Here is a 13,460-nt window from a genome sequence, read left to right on the forward strand (position 1 = left end):
AATTAGAATATATATTCATATAATTTATATATTACCTGCCGCAAATTAGAGAAATGAAGAGGGTAATATATCAACAAAAGTAAACGTTATACAATGAATCTAAATCAAGGTTACTTTCCTTCTACAGCTTCGATGTGCTGAGTCTAAGGTCAAACAGCTGGTTTCCCTCACAAGGATCAGCTGGTCACCTTCACATCAGCGAGAGATTGAAGGAAATAGAAGGGAACACTTTGAACATCTAGGCAACACTACTTTACAACACGAGTTCCTTGGGGAAATAATCCTGATCCTGCTTCACAAATCATCCCGAATACCTATTTTTCTCGAAACATTTCGTGTCAGTTCAAAGGTCATAAACTGTCAATTAACACACAACCTTATTTGAATTTTCACAACCGTACAAATATTTGTTTTTATTATAAAGGACTCAATAGTTCTCCCACCACTGGATCGCTCCTTTTTTACGCCTTTGTGATTTTTTTTGTTTTTCTTCCTCCAAAGCAGCGCTTCTGAGTTTGTCCCGACCGGCGCGCCATAGCTCGAAAGGCGTTGAGTGTTGTGGTAGAAAATCCTTCTCCCGACAGCTAACGTCACCCTAAACAACAACAACAACAGTTCATCTTCTCTCCTCTGAACTCACGGCAAACGGCAGCGGGACGCCGCTGCGGGGGAGACTCGTTCGGGGGACGGAAGGAAGAGACGGGTGGGTGTCGCTGTCAGCTGCTCGCGTTCACTCGGCTAGCGGTTAGCTGTTAGCTGCTGCTCGGCTAAACCGTGCGTTTCGACCAGTGCGCCGCTAGCCGGCGGGCTAACGGCGAAGCGCACCGCGGCTTCTTCGGGATGACATGAACCGCCGCGGACGTGGTTCCGTCGTTCTGCTGCTGTGGCCACTGAATGCTCCGTGTGCGAAGAACCGTGCGCTTCAGTTTAGTGCCAAAGTTAACGCTAACTGCAGCTAGCTAGCTGGCTAAACGGATGAGCTGTGGCAACTTCATTAAGTTTAAGTTCGGTCAAGATGTCGTGTCCTTCTTAATTTCGGCTTATGTACCAAAATTAGCAGTATAGCGATGTGGAAAAGTACCCAGGTACACATGCGCTGCTGCTGAATCACCTTCATATAGAATATAATCGGTAGAAATACACCAGTATTATTGGCTTCCGGGGTTGGCAGTAACAGGACCCGCTAATCTTTCCTCCCTCTGCAGGTGTTCGATCAGGTGACTCCAGTCGGTCAGGATGAGCTCTAAAGGAGGAGGAACCGCTCTGACGCGCCGCAACTACAGACTGGCTTCAGACACGGACAAGCCCAAAGCCACAGGTACGACCTGCTGCTGCTACAACAAAAACAACAACAACAACATGGTATAGACTTATTTCTTACAAAACAGGATACAGGTACTGACACAGGTGAGATCCAGATGGAGAAACAGGTTTTTGGAGTTAATGGTTGTCTCTTTCTCTCTCGCTCTCGCTCAGGTATCGTGAATGAGAAGTTGCTGAGTGACTACCTGCACCATGTGTTTCCTCCCACCAATCAGGCACCTGCGCTGGCCTCCCTCAGGTAAGGCCACACCTCTCTCGCGTCTCAGTCCCGCAGGTAGCGCTTTAAACTTTAAGTCTCCTGTGTTCACTTCTTAATACATTAATATCTTATGTCTTTCTTTTATTTTGAATCTTTTACAAGAAATTCAATGGTTTCCTTATTTTCCAGTCTTCAATACTTGTTTATTTAATGGGTTAAAGTGATTACAGTGTGACTGTTGCCAGGATATTTCCTTAAGTCTGCAGAATATAACGTGTAGGCGTGAACATAATATGTTTATTTGGTATTTTGAGAATATTTAACCTTACACACATACAGACAAAAGTCAGTCTATGTAACACTACAGCTGGTGAAACCGAGTACATGTATTTGTGTACTTACCCCTTCGTTGTACCCTGACCCGCATTCTTCCCCATAAGCCGGGCAGATTCATATTACCCCCAGCAGCTTTATATATAGACACACACACACACACACGGAAAACAAACTGGTTCCTACCAGCGGCTATCTGTGACGGGAACACTGCAGAGCTCATGAGTAAATAAATTAAGGTGACTCCTCTGGCCCCTTTATAACTCAATGAGAAAATGACTCCTTTCTTGATTTATTCCCCCAGTAAACCTGGACAACACGAGTTATCTGGTCACAGTAGTAGTTAAAAAGACTTTACTCCCCTTTTCTTTCGTTTTGTTTGACTTCTCATCTTGCATTTCCATTTTCCTCTTCCTGTTTCTACAGGAAGCCTCTTGGTTTCCAGGACCTCGGCGCTCACCTGGAGAGATTGTTGTCCGAGGGAGAACCCGCCGAGGAGAGTAGAGGTAAAGTCTCCTCCGGCGCCCTCTTTTCACCTCAATGTGCTTTTAAATGATGGAAAAAAGGAAGAAAATATGCTGTAACACAAAAGAGGAAAAGTTACACATATTTGATCAAATGACGTTAATGACCCGTCCTTCCTTTTTTAATTTTTCTGACCTTAGGATCAATGAGGAAGAGTTCCTTGATCTTTTAAATAAGATTAAACAAACAATCCTCATTTTGAAACTGATGACGTTGGACAAAAGTTTACAGTTTGCAAAAGCTCAGATTGAGTCTGAACTTAAGGATGAAATATAGAGTAACAAAGTGATTTGAAAGATGGTCTTTCAATCCGTGCGTCTGCAGATCAGCCGCTGGAAGGTCGTCTGGGCCCTCAGCCCGTCGTCCTGGATCACACCAGCGGCTTCGAAGGACTCCTCTTTGTAGACGACGACCTGCTGGGGGTAAGGTCCAGCATGATGTGTTACTACAGATCAGTTTATACACAATAAGTAAAGCAGAACCTTGTAACCACTGCAATTTATAGATTTCTGTATTTAATGTTTTTTTTAAACATTTTTAATTGCTGCAAATTTTATTGTTACAGGTCATCGGCCACAGCAACTTCAGCTCCATCAGAGCCACCACGTGTGTTTACAAAGGTGAGTCCTCTCAACCCTGCTTACAGATGTTCAGCAGCGCCCCCCCCCCCCTCACCCCCTCCTCGCTTGCCCCCCTGCTGACATAAAAACTAGAATGAAAACAACATTTAACTTATTGTTTGTGTTGTTGCGTCTGCAGGGAAATGGGCCTACGAGGTGCTGATCTCCTCCCAGGGGCTGATGCAGATTGGGTGGTGTACACTCAACTGTCGCTTCAACCAGGAGGTGCACACACACACACACACACACACACACACGCACACACTCATACACACATATTGCAGAATCTATTGACCTTTCAGATGTATAGAACAACACTATTACGTTTTAGTAAATGTAACCTGTGTGTGTGTGTGTGTGTGTGTGTGTGTGTGTGTGTGTGCGTGCTCAGGAGGGTGTTGGCGACACTCCGGACTCTTACGCCTACGATGGGAACCGAGTGAGGAAGTGGAACGTGACGACGACTAACTACGGGAAGGTGAACGACGAGTCGGAGCCTGAATTTTTAGATGCAGCTCTCTGGACTTTTATTTGTTTCTATTCCGTGGCTCCGCCCCCTCGGCGCTGACTGCCGTTTGTGTCTCCTCAGTCGTGGGCGGCCGGAGACATCGTCAGCTGTTTGATAGACCTGGACGAGGGCACCATCACATTCTGCTTGTGAGTAGAGTCACTCTCTTCTGTTTCCCTTCGGAGAGTCTGCATTGTGTCGGCTGAATAGGAAACACTAGCTAGCTGAGCATTGAGACTAGAAACAGGGAAACGGCTAGCATGGCTCAGGTAAAAGAATCCACCTTGTTCATGTGCACAAAGCACATTTTACTGGTGGTTTTTCGCAACTTCCTGAATCCTCTGCTGTTTGCTCGGATGAATCCAGAATCCAGAACACAAATCCCTCTCCTATTTATGCAAAGCCATGTGACTTTATTCATAAGGACTTTATAACCGTAAACAAACCTTCACAAACTTTGATTCACTTTCACCCTTCACAAAGTCTGTGCAGACTACTGTATATTCTATATTCAAATGTTTGTGTTTGTTCTCTCTAGTGTGTAGAGGCCTTAGAAAATGTAAAAGTCAGCAGCACTCACATTTAGGATTAAATAAAATAATATGTATATTTTCATATATTTGAGATTCACTCAACTTTTTAAAAGTAAAACAGAGATTTTTCCTACAGAACATCTAAAAGGTTTAATGTGTAAGGTATTTTGTTGTGCGTCTTCACGCTTTGTGTGTGTGTGTCCTCAGGAATGGCCAGTCTCTGGGCACGGCGTTCACCAGCATCAAGATGGGCCCTGGCGTCGCTTACTTTCCCGCCATCAGCCTCTCCTTCAAAGAGTCGGTGGCTTTTAACTTTGGCAGCCGGCCCCTCAGATATCCTTCTCATTTCAGGCCTTTGTCTCACTCCTGTTCCTTTTGGAAATGCACTTTGTGTTTACCTGTTTACCCGGTCAGCGTTCTGTCTTTAACCCGAGCGGGATCACGTACCCTGTGGACGGCTACCTGCCCCTCCAGAACCCCCCCACTGCAGACCTGGTGAAAGCTCACAAACTGCTGGGCTACATCAAGAATGTGCTCTCCACTTCCCTCGACACGCAGGTAGGAACAGGAGCTCTGCACACGGGTAGGAACGGGTGGTGTGGCCAGCGATCGTGAATCGAACCTGTCGTGTTTGTGTCGGTGCTGCAGGAGGAGAGGTTGGTGGAGAAGGACTGCTCCTCCTGGAGGCTTCATGGAGAACCTACCGTCCTCATCACCCTGGCTCACATCTTCAACCACTTCGCTCCACTCATGGTGACTCAACTCTCTCCCTTTTTGGTCTTGTGGTTGGTTTTATGATCTCAGTTTCAGCGGGTAAAGTGATGCGTGTTGTTTTTTCCACAGTGTAAAGTGTACCTGGTGGAGGACGTGCTGATGAACTTCCTGTTGGGGATTCTGGAGGGTGGAGGTTCCGTAGATGAGCACCAGCTCATACAGCAGCTTCTGGATCTCTTCTGGCTTCTGATGGAGGTAAAACCACCAAAACTCAACCACAAACACTAGCTGACAGCCTGACCCACCTCCGGCAAAGGTCAGAGGTCACGGTGCCACTTTAGGACAACAGTCAGTCAATAAGTCTATTTTTTTCTTTTGTTTTCCTATTTGGTATTACCTGTCTACGTTTGTTTTGGTATCCCTGTGTATTTAAATCTCTCTCTCTCTCTCTGCAGGACTATGAAGTGAACGAGTGTCTGAAGCAGCTGATGATGTCGCTGCTAAGAGCCTACAGATTCTCCCCCATCATCCCTGATCTGGGCTTCCAGGTAGGACCCACATTCCAATCATCATTGGCTTTAAATCAAGTTGAAACGGGTGTGTTTTAATGTCCTTCCTTTGTTTCAGATCCACTACCTGCGTTTGACGACGGCCATCTTGCACCATGAGAAGTCCAGGAAGTACCTTCTCAACAACGTCTTATATCCTTCTGAAGTGTGTTCGGGGGTGTTATCGCGTGATTATTCTTTACTACACTGAGATTTCAATAAAGGGCTGTTTTAGTTTGGTGCTTTAATCAGAGTTGAACCCATAATATTCCGTAGTATTTTCTGTACGTATTTATTTATCTATTAAATCTTCTCAGGCCCTGCCAAGACGTGCCTTAACAATTTTAAGCAACAGGTGAATAACTTTAATTTACTTTTCTTCATGATAAATCTTATTTCAAAGGCACATTTTACTAAAACCTGAGAAAACCTCGTTGGACAGAAAAGTCGCTGCAAACTTCCAAAATGACTAGTCAGGATTTTAAGTTTTCATATCATCAGTATTCCTCCTTGACAGAAGTTCACGTTCGATGTGCTGCGTTCAGTCGTGTTTTTTTACATCAAGACTCCTCTGAGAGTGAAGGAGGCGGGGCTAGAAGAGCTCATCCCGACCACCTGGTGGCCCACGCACTTCGACAAGGAGGTAAAAGTCTCAGCTGCAAAATTTGAGTTACTTCGCGGTTTTTATCTAGCGACGACGTGAACACTTGACTGAAGTTCGTTGACGTCGTCGATTTGTCTTCATTCTCTCAGGGGAAAGATGAGCGCGAGCCCAAAGACGAGAGTGCAGATGAGCGACTGAGACGGAGAGCGTACGAGAGAGGCTGCCAGAGACTGAAGAAGAGGATCGAAGGTCATAACGCGCTCCCTTTGTCTTTACTACACACAACCGTCCCCACTGACATCTTCTGATTCCCAAATACATCATTTACATTACTTTTACCTGGATAATGTCCTGAGTATTTCTACTGTAATTTTAGTACTTGTAACTGAGTGTTTCTACTGTGGTATTAGTACCTTTTGACTTGTGAGTGAGTTCTTTTACTGAGGCATTGGTACTCTGACCTCCTGCTGAACTCTTCTCTGATCTCCTCTCAGTGGTGGAAGAGTTGCAGGTTCAGATCCTGAAGTTGCTGCTCAATAACAAAGACAGAACTACGGTATGTTGAGTCGGCCTCTCCTGGTGACGAGCTCTCAATGTAAATCCGACCAAATGAGTGCGACTCCTAGCTGATCCAGGAGCAGCTCGTGGACGTCTTGATTAAATGTTCAGATTGTGACTCGCACCACACTGAATAATAAAAGCCCCTGAAGGACTAAATGTGAGAAGGTCTTTCCTCTCACATCCTGTTCACGCCTCCGTGTGTGTGTCTCTCTCAGGGAGAAGCTTCTCGCTACATCTTCCTCAATAAGTTCCGAAAGTTTCTCCAAGAAAACGCCAGCAACAGAGGGGTGAGAACTAGTAGTCTCACTACTAATAACTTTATAATGAATTAATGTAATAATACCCCTGTGATCACACTTGGCTTGATGGATTATTTTTTTCACTCTATTCTTATTTCATAAGCTTTAAATTATTTATTTTCAAATGTGTGCGCAGCACCCGACCGCTCTGTGCCCCCCGGAGTACATGGTGTGTTTCCTCCACCGCCTCATAACGGCGGTGAGGGCCAGCTGGGACGACGGCGTCCGGAAGAGCGCCAGCAGCATCCGCAGCGAAGGTAACAGCGGCTACGTTATTCTCACGGAGCTGCTCCCTGCAGGCCTCCTGCTCATCGTCTCCCTCTTCTTCTCCCCCCCACCTCCCCCCCCGTCGTCTTTGTCCAGAGGCCTACGTGCCCCCGCAGCTCTTCTACAACGGGAAGGTGGACTACTTTGACCTGCAGAGGCTGGGGGGGCTCCTGTCCCACCTGAAGAAGACCCTCAAAGGTCGGTACGGCCCCCGGGTCTCTGTCCACAGCTTCCCCTCAGCACACACATGTATAAAAATACAAATAAAAATACAGATGTATAAAAACAAGACGAATGCTCAAACATTAGTGCGTTGTTTGTGCTGTTGCGTCACTGAAGTCGCAGTGACAACAATTACTCACTTTGATAAATGCCGTGTCACTGTGTGCTGGTCTTCTAGTTGTGACCATTAAGGAGCTGGCTCTGCGTTGCCACGGCAACACGGCTCTCTTCCCCTCCGCCGTGCTCTTTGTCACTCGTTTGTAAGTCGTAGTGAAGCCTACCGCAAAAGCAATCTGAGAGACTCCACTGCTGGAATAGATCCTTTTGAAAGTTGATGTTCTTGTGCTTTTGAGGTTTGACTTTCTGTGGCTTTTCTTCAGAGGAACATGTTGTACTGAAGTGTTGAAAAGGTTCTCCGCTCCATAGAGTCAGCGCGAGCTTGATGGAGACCAGGATAACTCAGACCACCACTAGAGGGAGGAATGGCTTTGTGTTACACAGCTTTATTTATTTATTTCTCCCCATTCGGGTCCATTTGTTAGTGCATAAGCGCTGTGTAACCAGAAAGCGGACCGTTCAGGCGGCGGCACTTTAAAGCGTGCGTGTACATCCGAGTGGTTTCATCAGAGCCGAGTCGGCTACTCGAGAGGCCGCCAGCTGTGCAAATATTAAATTAAGGAAAACACAAAGCACCAGATGAATTGTTGTTTTTTCCGGGCCTCGTCAGCAGATTGGGTGGCAGGTGTGTAACGTGGATTGATATTCCCTCCACGGACTCACTGGGCGAGCGACACGCTGCTCATTTGCTGACCGAGGAGACGCAATCAATTACCTGCAGCCCGGATCATTCGATTGATTTCGTTCTTTATTCCCAGAGAAGTAGTAATCACGCACAAAAGGACCAGAAATGGAAGAAAACAAAGAGACCAAATCAATCGCAGAGACTCTACTGTCCTTCCTTTTGAGTCTCATCACCTCACATTCAGTTTTCCACTAGTTTATTAAATATGATTTAAAGTCTTAATATTTGTTACGTTACTGTATTATTATTTTTTTTACTTTTACACTGAACTTGCACTCTGATTTGTAGCCTCTCCTCTTCCTCTCGCTGCTTCAATCCCTCTTTCATCCCTTCTCAGTGTTTGTGTCCAGGCAGCAACTCTCCACCAGCTTTCAATCAGAGCTTAACTGGCAGCCGGCGTCGTTTGGCTCCGTAAATCCCCCGCCGGCTGCTCCCATCAAGTCGTGTCATCCGTCGTTAACCCAGCGCGACCTCGCTTATTGATTCGCTGACCAATCAATATGATTGAGTGCGAGGCAGGGCCTCGTGAGGTAGGGGAGGGGGGGGGGGCGGGGGGGCAGCAGCGCCTGTTAGCATCGTAGCTCTAAGGATGCTCATCCGGAGACGTGGGCCATCATTCATGGTCTCCTCGGGACGAACCGGTGGTGGTCCTCTTGACTTCTCTCTCTCTCTGAAACATGGGTCCATAAATCCACTTGGAAATCATCCGAGGGACCCAGCGATGGTTACAAACAGGAGCTGCTATTAGATGAATCAGCATTTGGATGGAGACTAAACCGGAAAGTTTCTCAGTGACGTCCGTCTGCTTGTTTGTCCTTCGTGGTCGTTTTCTAGTCTCGAGACTCAAGACTTTTCTTCATCTATTAAGAAGCTGTACTTTTTTTCTGGGATCAAAGTCAACGTTTTCTTTTTTTGTGTGTGATTATTGTCTCCTTTTTTACAAAAATGTCTGCCAGATGACTTGGCCAGTAAAGCCAACATCATCATCGACCCGGCAGAGATCCAGGCCACGTCGATGGACGACCTGGACGAGGACGAGGAGAGCGGAGCGGCTCAGGTTTCCTGTTTTCTCTTATAAATATATGTGGACATGGATTACTGTCTCTGAACTGTGTGTGTGCGCAGTCATTAGAACAGGTTTGTCTAAGTAACACAACAAAGTCGGTTTAGCTACAAAACCTTTTTTGTTTTGAACATCTCGCATGTTGTTTTTTGTACCAGTGCCATTCAGAAAAGGATTTAAATGATGTATTTTGTGTTTACCTGCAGAGGCCCTTCGGTGCGGCGGCGATGGGCGGGGCCCTGGCGAGGCCCAGCTGGTTGAGCTCCCCCACTCTGGGTCGAGCCAATCGCTTCCTGAGCACGGCCGCCGTCAGCCTCATGACCCCCAGGCGACCCCTCACGCAGCCGGAGAAGGTGAAGGTGCGCACCCTGGCGGTGGAGCAGAGGACCGAGGAGGACAGTGAGTCAGACACGCTGGCACGGGGAGTTTCATGATGCATTTCCCATGATGCAGCTGTCAAATCGACACGTAGACTGTGAGCTTCATGTTGCTGCTGCTTTGTGAGGCCTCCAAAGAGTCCACAGAAGCACCCGATTTGGATTAAATCATTTATTACTGGAGCAGCTGGTAAACAAAAAATCTAAATCCCTCAGCATTGACTTTTGTTTTTGTTTACCTCCCCCCCCCCCTCTCACTTCTACCTGAAGTCGAGGGAAGCCATGGTAACGACGGCCTGTTGCTGGGGCGACCGCTGGCTGAGCCCAACCAGCCAATGGTGGACAAGTCCCTGCTGGAGATAGTTGACGGCATCGTGATGATGTACAACCTGAGCGTCCACCAGCAGCTGGGCAAGGTGACAGGAGGCTGCATCTCAAACATCATAAACATTTATCAACCCCAAAGTGTTTGTCACTGATTCACATTTCGATGAGGCCTTGCTTTTGAACGTGCATATATATATATAAAATTGCCAGCTCTCCGAGCCCTCCCATGAAACCGACGTCTTCCGACCCGTACTAATGAAGAGTAGCCGTTAGTCATTCAATTATCCTGTGAATTGCTAAATGCTAATCGCTAGCTTTTCATGAGTCTGATGACCCGGTTCCTGCCTCGCTGTCTGTGATTAGTTCACCTGTTTTTTTTTCCCCATCTCATCTCCCGACTCACCCTCACAGCTCTCCGCTCCGGTGAATCTGAGATTGTTTCCGACCTCTTCACCTCTCCGTTATTGTCACGTCCCTTTTCTAATTTAAAAAATACAAGCCTCTAGAGCCTTTATAGCTCTGTGTTGTGATTATACTGCTCTATTGCCTCTTGGAAATGGCCTATTTGATGTTTTGTATTGGAGGTTTTTTTATGATATAGCTTTTTTGATTGGTTATCACGTCAGCAGAAGAGTCTGGTTTTTACTTCAAAGGAAAGATTTTATATCTTCTTTTTTTTTCTTTTGCTTTATAAACTTGGGTGTCTAGTCGTACCGTTGACATTGCTCCGCTAGTTTGTCAACATTCTGGATGTTGCCCCACTTCTGCCGCCTCACTCTGGTTGCAGCAATGCTTCTAAAGAAGTTGCCGCGTTGCTCTGACGTGTCTCTCCTTGCAGATGGTGGTGGTGTCAGACGACGTCCACGAGTACGCCGTCGCTCTGAAGGACACAGAGGAGAAGATCGCACGATGCCCCGCTAGAGTAAGCCCCCCCCCCCCCTACTTCTGTGGTCTAGTTCAGTGAGGATTAGTTTAAACACATTTCTAAATTCTCTACAGTGTTTGAACAAAGGGGGCAAAGAAATCAACTGGAAACTAATTTACCCGGCAGAACGGAACGTCTGCATTCAAGTCACAAAAGATAATCCACCAGAGTGCAACTTCATTACCATTTGACAGCAACGGATATATTAGCCTAATAATGGTCGACGGAAAATGAAAAAATCAAGTGTTCAGACTGCGAGCTTCAGAGCGACGAGGTGCAGCGGCTTTCAGCTTAAGGTCTCACATCTCACTTGGATTGGAAAGTAATGTATGTGAAAAACAAATATGAGTTGAATTTAGATGGAAAAATGAAACCCTTATCTGGCCGACGGTGGCGCAGAAGCAAGGGTGTGCAGAGAGAGAGTCAGCGGGTAGTGCAGTAGGCTTCTGATGCAATGGCGCCGTCTTCCTGTCCCACAGAGACCAGACATCCTGGACGAGCTCCAGAAGAGCCAGAAGGTGTTTGCGGAGAAGCTGAACCACCTCTGCAGGAGGCTGGCCTGGATCAACGCCACCATCTACTCCAAGGTGATCCACAGCCTCCTCCGGCCCTCACCAGGCATCTCCACTCACTCCATTGCACTCTTTTAATTTGAAGTTATTTATCCTTTTCTTGACATTTCGGACGGAGACGGATACACACTGTCCCTTGACCGGCGTTAATTCTACTGATGCTTTCTGTGTAAACGACTCCAGGAGAAGATGCTGGACGTGTACTGGCTGCTGTGCGTCTGCATTCGCACCATCGAACACGCCGACAGCACCGGCTCCCTGTTCGCCTTCGCTCCCGAGTTCTACCTCAGCGCGGCCATGAACGCGTACAGCGCACTCAAGAACTACTTCAGCCCCGCCAACAGCATGGAGGAACTGCCAGGTAGGAAAAAAAAACACGCTGCCTTCAGCCCTAAAGTCCTCGCGGTCACAGACCACGTCTTAAGTTACTGATGGTCTTCTGTACACGTGTGCGATACGAAAAGGAGCTGCTAATAGTCTCCATTTAAAATATGCTCAACCTTCCTGTAAAGCTATTATGGTGTGCGTGTATATATATATATGTATGACTATTGCCTCGGATTTAAATGTAAATATTATTTTGATTCTGGAAGAAATGTTGAGGAAGCACCACTGTGCCGTGTCTAAAGAACACAAGTGACAAACCCATTAGCAAGTGATTCTATTTAGACTTCACTGCTTCACCGCTGTCAGAGAGCTCGGCTTGATGCATCGACGCGGCGAAGCACTCGTCTTACTGCCGTGTCATCACTACTCCTGTGTGTGTGTGTCTCTCTCTCTCTCTCACTCACACACACACACACACACACACAGATAGACCGCTGTTGTCTCAAGAGAACCAGAGCTTGATCCGGTTTGACTGTAACGCGTTCTGTCAGGATAATTAACTTTTCTGCTGCTCAGCACAACTCCACCTTTTTTTTCTTTTTTCTGGTTCTCAGGCTACGAAGAAACCCTGACGCAACTAGCCGCCATCCTGGCCAAGCACTTTGCTGATCCGCGCATAGTGGGAACAGGTAACACACAAACACACACAGGTAGCCTCTCTCCTTTCATAGTCATACCTCATTTAACGCTGGACAGGTCAGACGCCGCGTAGCCACAGTGCTAACGTCTGTGCCACGGGTTTGACTCTGTTCATGTGTGAAGTTCGGCCGGTGGGGTGTTACGCCGGAGCCCCCCCCCCCCCCTTTGATAGCTTAGAATTGAAGCTCAGAGAAGTTAGTTTTGTATCTCAGGCTGTGTGACTCCAGGAGAGGATTAGCGGTTTGGTTCAGGGGGATGAATCTTCCTGTTTGTTGGGATTATTGCTCGGTACCCGGGTGGAAGGGAAGCTGCTGCAGGACGGGATGCATATTAGAATAAACCAAAGACTCCTTTCAACATTATATTAGCTTAAAATTACTTTTGCTATTTCATTATTTGTGCTTCTTTTTGTTTCTTAAACTGCATCTCAGATGTCAGTGTTACATTTTATATTCACGCTCTCCACTCAGTGTTTTGCATGATGTTCATTTAGTAAACTATGGTCCATTTCGAGTCAAACAGACCATAAAGCAGGGGATGCTTTAGGGCGGGGCTACACGCTGATTGACAGGTCTCTACCAGAGACATATTTGCCATCTCTATGTCCTCTTCAGTCAAAATATGTTTGCGTGGAACATGTTAATGTTGTCATCGTTTTTCTTGTCCTCTCAGATATCAAAGACTCCCTGATGCAGGCCCTCGCCAGCTACGTCTGTTACCCACAATCCCTCAGGGCAGTGGAGAGGATCCCAGAGGAACAGTGAGTGCCTTTTGGTTCAAAACTGTCCTTGTTTTCTTTAGGATTGGTCTTTTGGGTTTGTTTCCCCTCATAGTTTTAGCTTCATATTAATATTGGTATTTCTGTGTTTGATGGGATTCACCAAAGTGACTGACTGATATTATACAGTATATACTGATATTAACCTCCATCTAGTACACTACAAATGATCCCTTTTAAGTCTGTTCTTTTCATTACATTTAGACTTAACACAAAATTACTCTCATCAGTTTCTATTTTTTGGGCATTGCTCTGGAGTCTGGGTTTTATTATTCTGCGATGATGTCACAGAGCAGAGAGTCTGCGATGATGTCACAGAGCAGAGAGTCTGCGA

General features: G+C 46.5%; 1 protein-coding gene across 2 annotated transcripts in view; it reads left to right on the forward strand.

Moving 5' to 3' along the window:
- Window positions 1–447: 447 nt before the first annotated feature.
- The window catches only part of LOC119229525 (E3 ubiquitin-protein ligase RNF123), a 49,107-nt gene continuing 36,094 nt past the window's right edge, over window positions 448–13,460 (forward strand). Inside the window, exons 1-29 of one of the 2 annotated variants that reach the window (XM_037489967.2) lie at window positions 448–703; window positions 1,206–1,318; window positions 1,477–1,561; window positions 2,282–2,361; window positions 2,705–2,802; window positions 2,946–3,000; window positions 3,140–3,225; window positions 3,392–3,478; window positions 3,590–3,657; window positions 4,249–4,374; window positions 4,485–4,599; window positions 4,690–4,794; window positions 4,885–5,010; window positions 5,211–5,303; window positions 5,383–5,456; window positions 5,829–5,946; window positions 6,057–6,156; window positions 6,402–6,463; window positions 6,684–6,755; window positions 6,904–7,024; window positions 7,131–7,232; window positions 9,015–9,115; window positions 9,328–9,520; window positions 9,769–9,914; window positions 10,664–10,747; window positions 11,230–11,337; window positions 11,506–11,683; window positions 12,264–12,338; window positions 13,021–13,108. In XM_037489967.2, the coding sequence (XP_037345864.1) occupies window positions 1,237–1,318; window positions 1,477–1,561; window positions 2,282–2,361; window positions 2,705–2,802; window positions 2,946–3,000; window positions 3,140–3,225; window positions 3,392–3,478; window positions 3,590–3,657; window positions 4,249–4,374; window positions 4,485–4,599; window positions 4,690–4,794; window positions 4,885–5,010; window positions 5,211–5,303; window positions 5,383–5,456; window positions 5,829–5,946; window positions 6,057–6,156; window positions 6,402–6,463; window positions 6,684–6,755; window positions 6,904–7,024; window positions 7,131–7,232; window positions 9,015–9,115; window positions 9,328–9,520; window positions 9,769–9,914; window positions 10,664–10,747; window positions 11,230–11,337; window positions 11,506–11,683; window positions 12,264–12,338; window positions 13,021–13,108 (2,828 nt within the window). In that variant the 5' untranslated portion in view covers window positions 448–703; window positions 1,206–1,236. Of the gene's footprint in view, window positions 704–782; window positions 1,086–1,205; window positions 1,319–1,476; window positions 1,562–2,281; window positions 2,362–2,704; window positions 2,803–2,945; window positions 3,001–3,139; window positions 3,226–3,391; window positions 3,479–3,589; window positions 3,658–4,248; window positions 4,375–4,484; window positions 4,600–4,689; window positions 4,795–4,884; window positions 5,011–5,210; window positions 5,304–5,382; window positions 5,457–5,828; window positions 5,947–6,056; window positions 6,157–6,401; window positions 6,464–6,683; window positions 6,756–6,903; window positions 7,025–7,130; window positions 7,233–9,014; window positions 9,116–9,327; window positions 9,521–9,768; window positions 9,915–10,663; window positions 10,748–11,229; window positions 11,338–11,505; window positions 11,684–12,263; window positions 12,339–13,020; window positions 13,109–13,460 lie in introns of those variants that run through there. The other variant, XM_062563731.1, reaches the window with a different exon arrangement.

The sequence above is a fragment of the Pungitius pungitius genome, chromosome 8, assembly GCF_949316345.1.
Source record: "Pungitius pungitius chromosome 8, fPunPun2.1, whole genome shotgun sequence".
Taxonomy (NCBI): Eukaryota; Metazoa; Chordata; class Actinopteri; order Perciformes; family Gasterosteidae; genus Pungitius; species Pungitius pungitius.